This window comes from Colletotrichum scovillei (genome assembly GCF_011075155.1).
Source record: "Colletotrichum scovillei strain TJNH1 chromosome Unknown Contig00004, whole genome shotgun sequence".
NCBI classification, from domain to species: domain Eukaryota; kingdom Fungi; phylum Ascomycota; class Sordariomycetes; order Glomerellales; family Glomerellaceae; genus Colletotrichum; species Colletotrichum scovillei.
Window position 1 is genome coordinate 157,285 of NW_023336262.1, and position 15,676 is coordinate 172,960.

A 15,676-nucleotide genomic window follows, 5' to 3' on the forward strand; every position below is an offset into this window, starting at 1 on the left:
TGACAAATTGTCATCCCAGCCCCACCACGCCTTCTGCCTGCATTTCCAATCCCGCCGCCTCTCTGAAGAAAATCGCCAAAACTTCAATATCCGACGCGCCATACCACTACACCCCCCCGAACGTAACGACTCCCTCCACCGCCCTTTTAACCCTCGAAAGACGCAAATCACTGAAAAATGTCCCGCGAAGCCTACCAAGTCCCCACCGCCGGTGCCGCCTCCGCGCCCAGCGCGGCCGCCTACCAGTCCTACGGCTCCGAGGGCCCCCAGATGCAATACCTCTGCGGCGACTGCGGTCTCAAGTTCCAGCTGCGTCGCGCCGATCCCATCAGATGCAAGGAGTGCGGTTGTCGTATTCTTTACAAGGAGCGGACCAAGAGGTGAGCTTTTACATGCCATAGAGACGGGTAGGGAATGTGGTATTGGGAGAGCGTAGACTGACTGTGTGGGATAGAATGGTTCAGTTCGAGGCGAGATGATTGGGGAGTCAAAGAATGATTGGCAGAGAGAGAGAGAGAGTATTTGATATTCGCGCGACGTGTGTACGCTGGGGGCGGGATAGCAGCAGCGATGTGGCGCTGCGCAATCGAGAGTCGGAATTGGATGACACACGAGGTGGTAGACTCGAGACTGCATGGGAAGAGAGTCTTGGCTGTCTGCCAAAGAGCCGCATATTCTCCAGCAGGGAAAGAGTCTCGTACGAGGGACACGTATGACAAACAGCCAACTATCAAAGCAAAGCCACAACGCATGTGATGCGCAAGGGCTGCGGGAGTTCAAGGTGGGGGGACCAAAATCAATTCATAGAGCAAGGCATTCTTCTGCACCTGTTCCTTCTCCTTTTTTCTTTTCGAGGTATCTCATGATAATGCAGCAACCGTCTAAAACGCCATCCCCTTGCCCAATTGTTCGTTCATTCTATATCAAATAAATGTGACCTGCGCCGCACGTATGCTGTAGCACCTCATGTCGGTCGCGTGTGCAAGTACTTTGCAAAGCTGCCATCAGCCATGATGGAGTCGCCCTCAGCCTCCATGGCCGCCTCGTACCGGGCCTGAAGACCTTCGCGATCGTCCTCGTCATCCGGCATATCGTCGTCGTCCACGTCGCTGGCGACATCAACACCATCGTCATCGTCGTCGACGGGCTTGACAACCATTGGCTTCTTGCCCGCGTCTACCGACATACCCTTCATCATCTTCTCAACCTCGTGATCACGGGCCAGGCGCTTCTTTTCTTCACGCTCCTCGCGCCTGCGCTTCAGCTCGGGGAGGTAGTCCTGCTTGAATTCCTCGGCCTTCTCCTCCACCGCGGCGAAGAACTCGTCCATGCCTGTTCCCAGACGGGAGCTGACGGGAACGAAGCTCAGGTGGGAGTAGAACTCCTCGAGCATAAGACTCATGGAGTTGAGGAGACTACCCATGTAGCCAGAGCCGCCGCTACCACCCTCAGACGTTTCGTAGCCGCCAATGACGTCGCTCATCTCGTCTTGCTGAAGAGCTTGCTGGAAAGCCTCAAAATCGGTCATCCACTCCTTGGCAAACGTTGCGTCTTGCACGTCGGTCTTGTTGAATACCAGGATCATGGGGAGCTTGGTCTTGTAGAGAATACTGCAGGCGTACAGCATGTTGGACATGAATGTGCTCGTGGAGGTGGTTCGAGGGGTATCGATAACGTAGGCGATGACGGTCGGGAAGGAGGACGCGAGAGACTCGAGAAGAATGGTTCCACTGGCGGACCAAACGAAAACCTCAATCTGTCCGGCTGCGGCGGTGTTAGCAAAGGGTGAGTCTGCCGAGGTATCTTGCAGCCTTACGAGTATCGACAAGAATGTTCTTGATGGGCTTCTTGTCGGGGTTTGTCGGATCTGGCGCAGCGCGCTTGTCGAGCAGGTTGACAATTTGATCAACCTTGGTTGCAAAGAGGTTTAGGGACGTCAGGATACCACCGTTCGGTCCCAGGTTGTACTGCTTCATGACCTCCTCATAGTTGACCGAGTCGCGGATGTCAATGTTGCTTTCGAAAGGGACGTTGAGCACGGCGGGATCCAGGTTGATTACGTAGGGAGGATCCTGCTTGCCGTGCAGGTATGAGTTGATGCGTCGCATGAAGGTCGTCTTGCCGGAGCCTGGTAGTATTGGTCAGCGACACAGTGAGCGCAAGACGCGGTTGTGTATGCCTTACCGGCCATGCCGACGACGACGATGGCGGTCGGAGTTTGAGTGGCCGCATTCTCGGCGGGGGTTTCTGCGGATGTTGAAGCCATTCTGATGTGGTGGGAATTTGCGTGTGGCTCTCCCAGGCGTGTTTGATGTCCAGTAGAAGTGCTCTCTTACGGGCGGTCGCTAAGAAAAAAAGTTCTGGAAGAGTTGCAAGAGCTGAGTGCCCCGCGCGGGGCGTCGGAATGAACGAGACGCCCCCTGTAAGTTGCAACGACTACGGATACGCAGTAGGTAATCAGACGCCCCCCGTCATTGCCAAAATCTTGCTGGCCCGTGCTGGGAAAGTGACGTTCCTCCAGCGTCGCCAATTCGTTCAGGGAACCTGCAGAAAAACAGGCCACTGCAGCTGGTAGCTCCATCGTCAACTAGCAAGCTTCCCACCTCTAGGCACAGCAATGATGGACGGCCTCGACGAATTTGAAAAGGCCCTGGCAGCAGAGAAGGGCGAGAAGGAGCGCATCGAGCGCGAAAAAGAAGAGCGCCGACAGAGGAAGAAGCAGCGCAGCCACCATCACCATCACCGCGATCGGTCTTCTGACAGACACCGAGACCGCGATCGCGATACACATCGCAGTCGAGATGGCGACCGCGACCGAGACCATGACAGGCATCGACAGCACAGATCCCGCCGCCACGAAGAAGATGGGGATGATGGTCACAGACACAAGCGTTCTCGTCATGAAAGGGACGACGAGGAGCGGCGATCGAGGCATAGGCACAGAGAAAGAGACGACGAGCGGCGGACGGACACACACGAAAAGACGTCAGACCCGAAAGAGGACTTGCCTATTCCGGATGAAGAAACACCCCAGAACTCCAAGGACACAGAAGCACCACTGATGCGCGATTCTTGGATGACTGCGCCGTCGGCTCTCGACATCGACTACGTTCAGCGGAAACAGAAGGAGGTTAAGCCGCCACCACCAAAGGAAGAGGCTCCGAGAGTCATTCACGAAAGAGAAATCAACAGAGACTTCGCTGAAGTGGATAATATCCCGACATCGGATGAGAAGGCTGCGACAGCAGAGCGGACAGTCAATTACACATTCGGAGACAATGGCTCCCAGTGGCGCCTGACGAAACTCAAGGGTGTCTACTCCATGGCTGAGGAGTCTGGCCGGTCGGTTGAAGATGTTGCCCTTGAGAGATTTGGTGATTTGCAAGAATTCGACGACGCGAGAGAGGAAAAGATCGAGATGGACAGGCGCAAGGTGTATGGAAGTGGCTATGTGGGCAAGGAGAAGCCTACGGGAGACCTTTATCGCGAGCGCATGGAGAAACGCCGACAAGAAGAGACACCCGCCGCGCGAGACGATATCCACGATGTGGAACAAGGCGTCATCATCCCCGACAATGCCATGCAGCATACGCCCATGGACCAGACCGCGTTGAACAGAATGCGAGCTCAGATGATGAAGGCGAAGCTTCGCAGAGCACCAGATGCTGCCAAGTTGGAAGCCGAGTACAATCAAGCCGCAGCGAATTTTGCCACGAACGGGCCGCAGTCTGTTGTTCTCGGTGTCATGGATAACCGAATGCTGGCAGGGACTCGTGGTGAGGTCAAGGCCATCGAAAACAAGCGTGGGCGAGAGCGCGGGAACGTTGAAGCCAACGAGGACATGTCAATCGAAGACATGGTTCGCGAGGAGCGCAGGACGCGCGGTCAAGCAGGCGGCGAAGGTATGCGGCTCGCTGAGCGCATTGCCAAGGACGGTAAATTTGACGACGACCTCGATTACATGGACGAGAATGCGGACAAGCTTGCCAAGCGAGTTCACAAGTCCGAGGTTAACCTCAAGAACGTGGCTGTCAACGAATATCAAAAGGTGTCACGGATATTGGACAATTGTCCGTTGTGCCATCACGAGGACAAAGGACAGCCCCCTCTGGCACCCGTCATCTCTCTTGCGACGCGCGTGTTCCTGACACTGCCCACGGAACCTGAGGTCAGCGAAGGCGGCGCTGTCATTACGCCCATGGCGCACCGCAAGAACCTGCTGGAGTGTGACGACGACGAATGGGAAGAAATTCGAAACTTTATGAAGTCTCTGACGAGAATGTACCACGAAAAGGGCCAAGAAGTCATTTTCTACGAGAATGCAGCCACGCCGCAGAGGCATCTCCATGCGGCCATGATGGCTGTGCCGATCCCGTACGAAGAGGGCGCGACGGCTCCGGCCTACTTTAAAGAGGCCTTCCTCACCACGGAAGATGAGTGGTCGCAGCACCGGAAGATAATTGACACGGCCGCCAAGGCAAGAGATGGCATGGGCAGGACGGCGTTCCGGAGGAGCATCGCAAAGGAGATGCCCTACTTCCACGCGTGGTTCACGCTCGACGGCGGCCTCGGGCACATCGTCGAGAACTCTGACCGGTGGCCGAGAGGAGACCTTTTTGCAAGGGAGATAATCGGGGGCATCCTAGACGTCGGCCCGGACGTGATCAAGAAACAGGGACGGTGGAACAAGGGTGACCGGAGAGTCGAGGGTTTCAAGAAGAAATGGAGGAAGTTCGACTGGACCCGCGTCTTAGCCGATGGTTAAGCTTAACCACAAATGGAACGTAATTATCATGGCTATATCAATATCCAGAGCATCGACGTGATAAACCTCGGCTGAGAGTTCCGAGAGGGCCGTGGAAGGGTTGGTTCAAGGTCTGGGAGAGGCTGGCACGTTGGCTGGGCCCCCCAATTCCAATATGTTTTTCTCGAAGCTTCATCCCCGCCCCCGTCACCTGATGATGCCAACGGCCACCCACGTCGAGGCCCAGACTGCTGGAACTTGGCACCCCCAGCCAAACCAACGAAGCTATTGTTGCTACTGTAACTCGTTGGAGGCACAATATCCGAAAATTGCGGGCGAGCAGGGGCCCACCACCTCCAGGTCGCGCAGGCGCACCAATCGTCAGCGTGCCGAGTCTGGGGTCTCCCCCGGTAACCCCGCGATGAGTCCCCGCAGTTCGGGCCGTCTCCATTCTGTCAGCTGCTGCTTTGCCTGCCGTCTTGAGTGCTTCTGCCCGCTGGGAAATCTTCCGTCGAATGGTCACATTGGCCCGAGAAGTGAAAGAGAAAAAAAAAACAGAGATTGCCGAGACCCGTGACGACTGACAGCTCGCTTGCGTTTATTTTGAACCCTTGCCAGAGTGGTGAAATCATGGTTCGACTTGATGCCTAGCCCGGTGGGCGGTGAGGGGGTTGTTAAGATTGATATATAACACGGCTGTTGCGTCGTCGAGGGAGAGGTTGGAGGATTGGCTCTTTGTGTGTCTCAACCGCTGTGATATCATCTCATCATGAAGTTGCTCTCTCTCCTCGGCCTCACGGCTCTGGCCACGGCTGTTCCGGCCCCGGAGCCCGTCAAGTACGTTCTGACCACTTACATCTCGTCACTTACACCAAAACACCTACCGTGAGGTACTAGAACAATGTCAACAGAAGGCTAACATGAAGAAACGCAGACAGCCCCGGCCCCGGTCACGGCAAGCCCTTCTTCTACAAAGGCCACGACCTGAGCTCCCTCAAGATGCTCGAGGAGAACCAAAACATCTACATTGACACGGCGCGCGGCAACGCGACCCGCCCGGCCGACGACATCCTCGCCGACGGCGGCATGAACGCCGTCCGCCTCCGCCTGTGGGTGAACCCGCCCGACGGCACCTACGGCCTCAACTACACCATCGACCTGGCCAAGCGCTTCCAGGCCAAGGGCCAGCGCATCTTCTTGGACTTCCACTTCGCCGACAGCTGGGCCGACCCGCAGAAGCAGCCGCTGCCCGCGGCGTGGCCGACGCAGCTGGAGCCCCTGGCCGGCACGCTGCGCAACTACGTCCGCGAGACGCTCGTCGCCTTCAAGGACGCCGGCGTGACGCTGGACATCGTGTCGTTGGGCAACGAGCTCCGCCACGGCACGTTGTGGCCTCTGGGCCAGGCGAATGTTGACGTTCAGCCGTGGTCGGCGCTGGTCAAGAACTTTACCAACTTTGCGACGCTCTACAAGGCCGCGCGAGCGGGTGTCAAGGACGCGACGTGCGCGGGCGTGCCCAAGCCCGAGGTCATGATCCACCTCGACAACGGCTGGAACCTGACGCTACAGGAGCGGTGGTACGGCGCGCTCGTCGACAACGGGGTGCCGCTCTCGGCGTGGGACAGCTTCGGGTTTAGCTTTTACCCGTTCTACGGCACGTCGGCGACGTTTGCGAACCTCAAGAACACGCTCAAGGTGCTCGGGGAGAAGTACGGCAAGCCGATGCAGGTTGTCGAGACGGATTACCCTGCCATCTGCAACGGGCAGTGGAACCCGATCCCCGAGTCGTCGGAGCCGAGTATCCCGTACAACGTTGATGGTCAGGTGCAGTGGATGAAGAAGCTGCTCAAGACTGTGAGGGAGACGCCCAAGGGTCTTGGACAGGGTGTTTGGTACTGGGAGCCTGGTGAGCACCACTTCCTCTGGGTTGACAATGAGTTGAGATGCTGACTTTTGATAGCGTGGTTGAACAACACGAGCTTGGGAAGTGACTGCAACGACGCCGTCTTGTTCGAGCCGGATTACAGCCAGTGGCCCAAGACATTTGGGTACTCGCGCTCGTCTGTCAATGTCTACTTGGAAAAGTAGGCCGGTGCGTCGCACTGAGAGCAGGGAGGTCTAGGTTGAAATCTGAAGAGTTGCGGTCCGGACTTCGGATAGCTGCCGTTGAGCAAGGGCACAAGAGCAGAAGTCGCAAGTGGCAGGGGGGATATGAACTGCTGCTTGAGTCAGAATAGTTTCGATGCTAATGATAATTCAAAAATACCCGAAGGTTACGGAATCCAATTTGAGTTGGCTCTTGGGATAGTCTCAATAATTCTCACTTGACTCGTCGGTGGTGACTGTTTTGAGTGAACAAGGCTATGAAAGTATTTCCTTCCGTATGCTTTTGCTTCTATTCTTTCTGTACTCAGCTTACTGGCCAGTCTGCTGTCACTGGTGATGCTTGACTTCGTGTGAACTTTGACTGTGATAGCTACAGCAAAAGACTGAAGCGGGTTCCGTGGAAAGTGCCACTCATGCCCCTCAAACACTTAGCACACCCACCAATTGCGAGCCCCCTTTTCTACTGTTCAACTTCACAGTAATTACCCGGCTCTCGAGAAGCGAGCCGCATCAGGTTGCGGAAAAGGGGGGTATCTGTCCGGGAGGTATGTTGCGATGGTGTTGACGTTGCCGGCGGCCGGCAGCTTGTAGATGGTAGCATTGACACGGTGAATGCCCCGACTCAGTCGAAGGGTGTCTTCATCTCTCCATACTTTTCAACCATTATTCTCGAGAGATTAAGCAGGAGGGAGGCCTTGAGAAACAAAATGTGACAGATTAAACAAAGTGGTATGCCGCGATCAGGTAAGACGGTCAGGGTTCATCCTGCCAGGCAGGACCCCTATGTTTAACAAGCTCATGCTTTCACCGCAGCGCCGTTCCGTAACTCTGTTTCGATTGAGCGCGAGGCGGGAGGGCGTCATAGTCATAGCCTTTGGACACATGAGATTGTTGAGAAGGCAAGTGGTTTGTTCATCAGCCGGTCCGTTCTACAGGAGGTCTTTTGAACGAAAAAGCTTGACAAGCACACAAGCACACAAGCAGGCCAAGCTGGTAGTAAGTTGGAAAGTACGTGGTGAGAAAAAGAAGCTTCACCCTGGTACGTCATCAGCCATGCGATGGGAATGGGAAACAGCGGTTACCCCACGATTGTACGCGTGTATGAAACGGGAGCATTGATCGGGAGAGCGAGAGTCGTGTTTGGGGTTTCTGTGCAGGGACGGGGCTAAAGGGTGTCAGTCGGTTTGAAGAAACAGATGAAGTTTGTGGGTGGTAGTGTGTGCCGTTCCATCTGAATAAGGTGCCTCGCACACATGAGGTTGTTGTTGTTTGGATGAATACACAACACTGTTGGTATGAGGAATGAGGATGTGAGGGTCGGTGTAAGTGAGTGAGGTGAGGTGAAGTGAGGTGGTGAGTGACCTTGGATGGACACTGAACGGTGAGAGGACCCAGGAGGATGCGGGAAGGAGCTGGTGGGAGGCGCAGGCTGGTAAATGCACTGTGCGGTATACGGAGGGGTGCGGCTTCGGTAGGGTCGGGGCCCGTCGGGGAGCTCTTGAGGTCCGCTGTCCATCCGCAGTGTCGTTGTCTGCCCCATGTTTCTGTCCAAACTTGAGCCGTGAGACCAACTGGTCAAGACTTGTCAAGATCCATTTTTAGCCATCTTGGGTGGTTGAGGTTCTGCCTGATGGTGATCTGTGGGGAAGCGGAAGGCGCCAGCGACACAGTGTTAATCCTGAGGAAGGCGTGGCTTGGGCCGACTTTCCGCCGATGATTTCGCAGACAGGAGGGAGGAAAGAGCTCTGCTGATGCCTCACCTTCCTTTCGTGGACGGACATACCTAGGTAAGGTACCTACCTTAAGAGAGAGGACAGGAAGATACTTGTCGGTTGTATCTTTTAAAGTTCCATTGCTTTGAAGCACGCAAAGCAGCAAACCTGCAGCACCATTCCATCGTCTTATTTCCGCCTCTTCTTTACCACTCGAGCAAGGCAAAGAAACCAGGATTAATCTTTCTCGGTTGCAGCGCGCTTCATTACCTGCCGTGCCTGCCATTGCATTGCTCCATTTCTTTTTAGATCCTGTCCCTCCCTCTCCTATAACCCCCGTCGCATCCGTCCTACACTACACATTACTCTCGCCAAGTTTGAAGATCCTTCTTCTTTATTGCTGCTGCTTCATCGGCCTCGCCTCCCCGACTCTCTCGGTCAACCGTCTTTCTGCTTTCTGTCAGACCAGCGGGAACAAAACCTCCGTCGCCTCCCCTCCAAATCACCCAAACCAGCGATACCGGCCAATCATCCGCCTCCCGTGCGCCACAACGAAGCACATCAGTTACCCTTTTCTCGCTACGGTGTCGTCATTTGTCACTCGTCACTCCCCGTACCCAGCCTTTCGAAGCCATCCGCCTGCAGAAAGCACATCCAAGGGTCCTCGTCACCCTCGACCATATTTTTCATCCCTCCCATCGCCCGTCGATTTGCTTGCCAAATCGTTACCTCACGTCTGAGAGGCAATAGACGAATCGATAGCGGCGCACCTTATCGATCCGGCTCCCCAAGCCCGAAGCCAAAAAGCACAAACCAACAGAACCGAACCACCGCCCGGTCGCCGCCTCCTTCTCTCTCATATTATTCTTTTCTATCATTTCCTTCTTCTAGAACCTCTTTCCCACCCCGGGCGCCTCCTCTGCGTAATCCGTCACCATGTCGTGGGAACTCTCTCGCCGTCGCATTGTCCGAGCTGTCAACAGCAAATACATTTATGGACGTCTCGTATGCCAACCCCTTCCATAGCACTGTCGTACCTACCTGCCTGCTCCATTCGTTGCTTTTCGTGTTGCTCCTAGAACATTCCTCACACGATTGAATCTGAATCCTTGCTTGGCTGTCTTGCTTTCCCGTCCGCCACCTCCGTACTACCATTTGCACTTGCGCTTGCGCTTCCGCTGTCTCCTATCGCTGCATCTCCTCCATCTACGCCTATCGCGCCGCACCTGATTAAGTCAACTTTACGCTGACCTGCGAACCTACCTATAGCCACTGCTTCACGCAATCATCATTCTTATCGAAATGGCGCTCGTCGCCCGGCTGGTGTCCAAGTTCAACCAATACTACGATGAACGGCCACGTACGTGCCTCCAAGAATCCCACATCCAGAGTTCGCCACACCATGATCCATCATTCATACTGACTCTATTGTCGCAACAGTGCTCACCATGATGGTGACCAACGCCATCCTCGGTGGCATCGCCGATACGACCGCACAGACAGTTACCGCCCTTCGCCTGAAGGCCGTCCGTAAGCCCGGCGGCGTCGACAAGGACGATGGCATCGCGATCGAAATCCACGACCTCGACCGCAAGAACCCCTTCTACGAGAAGGACCTCATTCCCAACATTAGCAGCCTGCCTCCTCCATTCGATTTTGAGCGCCTGACTCGCTTCATGGCCTACGGTTTCGGCATGGCGCCCCTCCAGTTCCGCTGGTTCAAGTTCCTGTCAGCCACTTTCCCCATCACCAAGACCAGCGCCTTCGTCCCTGCCATGCAGAGAGTCGCATTTGATCAGCTTATTTTTGCGCCCTTTGGTCTGCTGTGCTTCTTCTCTGTCATGACGGTTGCCGAGGGTGGTGGACGTCGTGCCGTCATGAGCAAGTTGCGCGACATGTATATCCCCACGTTGAAGGCCAACTTCATCGTCTGGCCTGCCGTGCAGGTCGTCAACTTCCGCCTGATGCCCATGCAGTTCCAACTGGTAAGTTCGGAAAGTTGAACGGGAGACACTAGTAATACATGCTAACACTACGTAGCCCTTCGTCTCCACGATCGGTATTGCCTGGACCGCCTACCTCTCCCTCACCAACTCATCTACCGAGGTCGATAACCGCCCCGGCGCCCGCGAGGACGACCACATTCGTCTCAGCTAAACTCACCACCTATACTTGATTTCCTCGCATTTTCAGTCTGCAGGTCGGCATGGGTCAGGTCTGGTCGACACCATGGCGTGCACACGAGAAGGTTATACCAATGGAGCACAGTCGTGCTTAGAATTTATTCGATCGTTATAAAGAAAAAGACAGCAACGGCATTAACGGCATCGGCTGCTGCGAAGGGTACAGGCGTCTGGTGTTTTGGATCCGAATGATTGGTTTAGGAAGGCCCTCATTTTATCGTCTCTCTTTTGTAGTAAGCAGTTGTAAAATGCAACGAAATTGAACAAGACAGTTCATCGATGATATCTGATGCTTTGGATAAAGTGTGGTCTGAGAATGTTGTAATGGCTCCGATTTTGGACCGGCGGATCTCTCGGTGATATTTGAAGCTTGTCACTGAGAGCAAACCCCGGTCACCTTGGCTGTTGAAAATTATTGCTATAACATACCACAGCATGCTTGGTGCACAGTCCTCGGTTCAGGACTGTTATGTACCAACAATAGCGTCTGAAACGGAACCATAAGATAGCCAAGATGCTGCAGGCTCTTTCCGTGTGTTTTACCCTGCCTTACATGTCTCTGGTATCGGGCGATAGGTATTTTGGCTACGGTCCGTTGATTCCGGGCGGATGGCCGTGACCGGGGGATTGGTTGAGGAAAGCGCAGTTTCTGTGAGGTATCAGACTACCATCACGTCACACACCCATGGCGGGGCAGGCCGCAAGCACCAGCACCGCAAGCACCCCCGTTGTCGCAGCTGGCCGATTTAGTGGAAAAGAACTAGACAGGGCACCTAAGGCAAGGTAGGTAAGCAAAGCTCCCCCCACTGATAGGCCAAATCTAGGTATCTATCACCCGGGCATGGATAAGGTACAGTACTTGCAGGCGTGCAACAGCAGGGCCGAAAATCAACCCCGCCAACAGAAAAAAAAGTCATGCAAAAAAACCGCCGAGCGAAAATGCCCCTCCTTCCATCCTGCTTGCTCTAGGTACCTTACCTTACAGCGTCCGAGTCGCTGGCACTGAATGACAGTAACAGCAGCACCCCACCATTGCAAGCTTCCCAACGTGAGGTGCCCGTGTTGAACCACTCGAATTGACTGATTACTGCATGTTTTACCCCCCTGCCCGCGCCGTTCTTAGAAGTGTCCGGCGTGGTGTCCAGTCCCTCCCTCACTCACTCCATCAGGTCCAGCCATCCCACCTTGGGCAAGGTAGGTAGCGTGTGCGCGTGGTAGCTAAAGTACCTTAGCTAAATATACCTCAGACCTTTTACTACTTCCTCAACGTCTTCCCTCCCCTCCTCCTCTTCTTCCTCTTTCTACTTCTTCAACCTTCAACTCTACCCTTCATCCTCACACATTTGCGCCCCTCACAATCGCAATCATGTCTCTCGCCAACAAGCTCTCCATCACCGACGTCGACCTCAAGGGCAAGCGCGTCCTCATTCGCGTAAGTCATGCCACTCTTACCATGTCAACGTCCTGGCCTTGAGCGGTGCTGGGGACGGTTCTGGTGTTGGTGGTGGTTTTGTTGCTGCTGCTCAAATTACCCCACCATGCCACCATGCCACACGTACCCGCGCCTGAACCCGGGTATCACCTCACACCCGTTCCGTATTCTGGCGATACGGGACAAGCCGCGGGTATTCGACTCGGCCACCCTGCACATGCTTTCTCTGACGGCATTGGAATACACCGGGAACGCTGGGCACGCTTTCAAAAGCCACGGCCCACTAAGCCGGAAGGTTGAACTCCCCTTGCTAACCCCTCACCTAGGTCGACTTCAACGTCCCCCTCGACGCCGACAAAAAGATCACCAACAACCAGCGTATTGCCGGTGCCGTCCCCACCATCAAGTACGCCATCGACAATGGCGCCAAGGCCGTCGTCCTGATGTCCCACTTGGGCCGTCCCAATGGACAGGAGAACCCCAAGTACAGCCTGCAGCCCGTCGTCCCCGAGCTCGAGAAGCTGCTCGGCAAGAACGTCCAGTTCGCCAACAACTGCGTCGGCAAGGACGTCGAGGACCTCGTCAACAAGGCCACCGACGGCCAGGTTGTCCTCCTCGAGAACCTGCGCTTCCACATTGAGGAGGAGGGTTCCGCCAAGGACAAGGAGGGCAACAAGACCAAGGCCGACAAGGCCAAGGTTGAGGAGTTCCGCAAGGGTCTCACTGCCCTCGGCGACGTCTTCATCAGTGAGTCCTTTACTCTTGACTGCTATCGAGAACCCCGTCCTGTCTCGGAAGCTAATAAGTATAACTAGACGATGCCTTCGGCACTGCTCACCGCGCCCACTCCTCCATGGTCGGTGTCGACCTGCCCCAGAAGGCCTCCGGTTTCCTCATGAAGAAGGAGCTCGAGTACTTCGCCAAGGCCCTCGAGAACCCCCAGCGCCCCTTCCTCGCCATCCTCGGTGGCGCCAAGGTCTCTGACAAGATCCAGCTCATCGACAACCTGCTGGACAAGGTCAACACCCTCATCGTCTGCGGTGGCATGGCCTTCACCTTCAAGAAGACCCTTGAGAACGTCAGCATTGGTGACTCCCTCTTTGACGAGTCCGGCTCCAAGACCGTCGGCAAGCTCGTCGAGAAGGCCAAGGCCAACAACGTCAAGCTCGTCCTCCCCGTCGACTACGTCACCGCCGACAAGTTCGACAAGGACGCCAAGGTCGGCTCTGCCACTGACGAGTCCGGCATCCCCGACGGCTGGATGGGTCTCGACTGCGGCCCCAAGTCCATTGAGCTCTACAAGCAGGCCATTGACGACTCCAAGACCATCCTGTGGAACGGCCCCGCTGGTGTCTTTGAGTTTGACAACTTTGCCACCGGCACCAAGTCGACGCTCGATGCCGCCGTCGCCGCTGCCGAGGGCGGCAAGATTGTCATCATCGGTGGTGGTGACACGGCCACCGTTGCCGCCAAGTACGGTGTCGAGAGCAAGCTCAGCCACGTCTCCACCGGCGGTGGTGCCAGCTTGGAGCTTCTCGAGGGCAAGGAACTGCCCGGTGTCACTGCTCTGTCGAGTAAGTAAATCATTCCTCGTATAGTGGAGGATGAAACCTCTATGGACTCGATCGGTCTGATAGATGGGAAAGGCCGCGCTGGTAAGGCCAGTCTTTAGGACTCGGGATGTAAGAAATGCGCGTGCGGGAATGCAACGAACGCAGAAGCCCATGCCCGGGAAAAGGAGGGGCGCTCATGATGAACGTAATGCCCTCGTGTCATGTCCTAGGATCATTAAACATCACGATATCAAATAAACAGTAAAAGTAGAGACACGTCTCGTTCCAAGGGAAATCCAAAGGGGGATTTGGAAAACCTCGCGTGCCCAGTTGTGATTTCATTTCTGGTATGTCGCCAGTCGTATAGTGCTCGTTACGTAGAGTAGTCTATGCCGTGATTCCCGCCAAGTTCACCCATGCGTCATTCTGCCTCCTGTCATCGTACCACACGCACACACCGCGAGTAGCTTATCGTCTCTTGGATGCCTCGACCTTCTTCAACTCCTCCCTGTGGTGTTGTCAGTACTCCTGTTATGGGGGTGATCTCAGAGGGTTGGGGATTGCCATACTTCAACTGCGCCGAGAAGTCGTCGGTCGTGTCATCGTCGTCCCAGCTCTCCTCCCACAGGTGCTGCGTCGAGCCACTGCCGCCCGCAGCCGCCTCGGTCTCTTCCTGGGGCCAGTCTGTGGTAGATACGTTAGCATACTGTCTTTCTTCGCAAATAAAGCAGATACAGTGTGGCGTGTCTGTCTATGTTGGCCAGGTATGATGATTCCCCTCCAACGTATCTCGAGGTTTCGATGAGACAGATGGACCAAGTGATACCATCATCAGTCCTCAATCATAGTAAAGCCGAAGCAGTAGATGCTTCGTCAAACACCATGGAAAGGAGATTATCGCCAATGAAGGATGGAGGAGACATACCATCAACAGGGAAATCCTCGAATTCGTCGTCCTCGCCGAGCGCGGGCTTCTTCGCCGCCGCGGCCTGCTGCTGCGTCGTCTCGTCGGCCTTGGGGTCCGCGGCGGAGGCGGTCTTGTCCTGGGGCTTTGCGTCCGAGGCCATTGTGTGGGATGTGTGTGTGTCTTTGTGGTGTGTGGATTGAGGAATGCCTTGCGCTTCCCTCTCGGTTGTGCGAGATTGCGATTTGTCGTCGAAGGAAGGGTAAGATTGACCGGATTCCTAGAGAGTTTTTCTTTCGTGGGGTTTCGCAGGTTTCGCGGTGTCGCTGGTTGTGATTGTGGTTGGGTTTGCGGTGTTGGAATTGCGGGTTGGTGATGGCGATGGTGTTGGGAGGAGCTAGCTTGCTTGCAGGCGATGGAGAGGTAGCAGGCAACGCGGGCGGACGGTCGGTGGTGGAAGGTTGTCGACGGGCGGAAGTTGCCGGCTGCGGCTGGCTGGCGTTGCTGCTGCTTTGCTTGCTGGGTGCGGCGGGCTGAACAGGCGGCACTGGGAAGGCGTAATGCTGGCCCTGGCGTCGGAGGTGGGGTGTGGGATTAGCTTACCGTACGTCCCATAGGCTCAGGTGGGATTGACGTGCACCCCCATAGCAACTCTCCCCCACCAAGCTGAAGTCAAGCCGGTGAGAATAACTTCTTACTTGACGACGGTGTTTTGTCCCAAAAGTGTCTGGGTTACTCGGTTCATCTGACTGCTTCACTTTTTACGATTGAGAAGATCCAAAACAAAGTCGTAAACCTTGGGTTCGCGACAAAGACGGGAAAACTGCCGTCTGAAGCTAAGGCAAGCATCTACGTACTGTTGGGCACTCTGTTACATCGAATACGCAAGCGTGGCCATATTTTGTCCTTTTGAAGTGGACACTTATTCAGGCAAGAATAGGAAGTAAAGAGCAGGAGAAAATCAAGAAAGAAGATAGAATATTATGACGTATGGATAGCACTTTGAGAGCTGGCACTTTACAGCCTTTTGCCAAAGAGTGAG

General features: G+C 55.2%; 7 protein-coding genes across 7 annotated transcripts; 5 read left to right on the top strand and 2 right to left on the bottom strand.

Annotated features, from left to right (window-relative positions):
* The first annotated feature begins 52 nt into the window (after window positions 1-52).
* On the top strand, window positions 53-536 carry HER10_EVM0012682 (DNA directed RNA polymerase). Its single transcript, XM_035482072.1, has 2 exons — window positions 53-380; window positions 455-536. The coding sequence occupies exons 1-2, from the start codon at window positions 178-180 to the stop codon at window positions 477-479; spliced, it is 228 nt and encodes a 75-aa protein (XP_035335475.1). The 5' UTR covers window positions 53-177; the 3' UTR covers window positions 480-536.
* Window positions 537-551: 15 nt separating this feature from the next.
* Window positions 552-4,929, bottom strand: HER10_EVM0003281 (uncharacterized protein). The gene is made up of 3 exons (XM_035472963.1): window positions 2,185-4,929; window positions 1,817-2,128; window positions 552-1,764 (listed from the first exon to the last, which is right to left on the bottom strand). The coding sequence occupies exons 1-3, from the start codon at window positions 2,264-2,266 to the stop codon at window positions 965-967; spliced, it is 1,194 nt and encodes a 397-aa protein (XP_035334792.1). The 5' UTR covers window positions 2,267-4,929; the 3' UTR covers window positions 552-964.
* Window positions 2,621-4,765, top strand: HER10_EVM0003863 (uncharacterized protein; the record flags this gene model as incomplete). The annotated part of the gene is made up of 1 exon (XM_035473526.1): window positions 2,621-4,765. The coding sequence occupies one exon, from the start codon at window positions 2,621-2,623 to the stop codon at window positions 4,763-4,765; it is 2,145 nt and encodes a 714-aa protein (XP_035334834.1).
* A 584-nt stretch (window positions 4,930-5,513) lies between the features above and the next one.
* On the top strand, window positions 5,514-6,832 carry HER10_EVM0000836 (glycosyl hydrolase family 53; the record flags this gene model as incomplete). The annotated part of the gene is made up of 3 exons (XM_035470603.1): window positions 5,514-5,581; window positions 5,683-6,650; window positions 6,705-6,832. The coding sequence occupies 3 exons, from the start codon at window positions 5,514-5,516 to the stop codon at window positions 6,830-6,832; spliced, it is 1,164 nt and encodes a 387-aa protein (XP_035334607.1).
* Window positions 6,833-8,748: 1,916 nt separating this feature from the next.
* HER10_EVM0005697 (Mpv17/PMP22 family protein) lies at window positions 8,749-11,270 on the top strand. The gene is made up of 4 exons (XM_035475303.1): window positions 8,749-9,567; window positions 9,832-9,922; window positions 10,003-10,547; window positions 10,603-11,270. The coding sequence occupies exons 1-4, from the start codon at window positions 9,499-9,501 to the stop codon at window positions 10,717-10,719; spliced, it is 822 nt and encodes a 273-aa protein (XP_035334961.1). The 5' UTR covers window positions 8,749-9,498; the 3' UTR covers window positions 10,720-11,270.
* An 841-nt stretch (window positions 11,271-12,111) lies between these two features.
* Window positions 12,112-13,759, top strand: HER10_EVM0012106 (phosphoglycerate kinase; the record flags this gene model as incomplete). Its single annotated transcript, XM_035481509.1, has 3 exons — window positions 12,112-12,177; window positions 12,504-12,924; window positions 12,993-13,759. The coding sequence occupies 3 exons, from the start codon at window positions 12,112-12,114 to the stop codon at window positions 13,757-13,759; spliced, it is 1,254 nt and encodes a 417-aa protein (XP_035335429.1).
* A 439-nt stretch (window positions 13,760-14,198) lies between these two features.
* HER10_EVM0006301 (DSS1/SEM1 family protein) lies at window positions 14,199-14,797 on the bottom strand (the record flags this gene model as incomplete). Its single annotated transcript, XM_035475890.1, has 3 exons — window positions 14,199-14,238; window positions 14,300-14,414; window positions 14,656-14,797. The coding sequence occupies 3 exons, from the start codon at window positions 14,795-14,797 to the stop codon at window positions 14,199-14,201; spliced, it is 297 nt and encodes a 98-aa protein (XP_035335011.1).
* Between the last annotated feature and the right edge of the window lie 879 nt (window positions 14,798-15,676).

What these genes read in the sequence shown, in the direction of transcription:
- HER10_EVM0012682 (XM_035482072.1), top strand. Translation starts at nt 178, where the DNA reads ATGTCCCGCGAAGCCTACCAAGTCCCCACCGCCGGTGCCGCCTCCGCG. An exon ending in TACAAGGAGCGGACCAAGAG is followed by an intron (nt 381 to 454) that starts GTGAGCTTTTAC and finishes TGTGTGGGATAG; the next exon opens with AATGGTTCAGTTCGAGGCGA.
- HER10_EVM0003281 (XM_035472963.1), bottom strand. Translation starts at nt 2,266, where the DNA reads ATGGCTTCAACATCCGCAGAAACCCCCGCCGAGAATGCGGCCACTCAA. An exon ending in CGTCGTCGTCGGCATGGCCG is followed by an intron (nt 2,129 to 2,184) that starts GTAAGGCATACA and finishes CAATACTACCAG; the next exon opens with GCTCCGGCAAGACGACCTTC. An exon ending in GAACATTCTTGTCGATACTC is followed by an intron (nt 1,765 to 1,816) that starts GTAAGGCTGCAA and finishes ACACCGCCGCAG; the next exon opens with CCGGACAGATTGAGGTTTTC.
- HER10_EVM0005697 (XM_035475303.1), top strand. Translation starts at nt 9,499, where the DNA reads ATGTCGTGGGAACTCTCTCGCCGTCGCATTGTCCGAGCTGTCAACAGC. An exon ending in ATACTACGATGAACGGCCAC is followed by an intron (nt 9,923 to 10,002) that starts GTACGTGCCTCC and finishes TTGTCGCAACAG; the next exon opens with TGCTCACCATGATGGTGACC. An exon ending in TGCCCATGCAGTTCCAACTG is followed by an intron (nt 10,548 to 10,602) that starts GTAAGTTCGGAA and finishes AACACTACGTAG; the next exon opens with CCCTTCGTCTCCACGATCGG.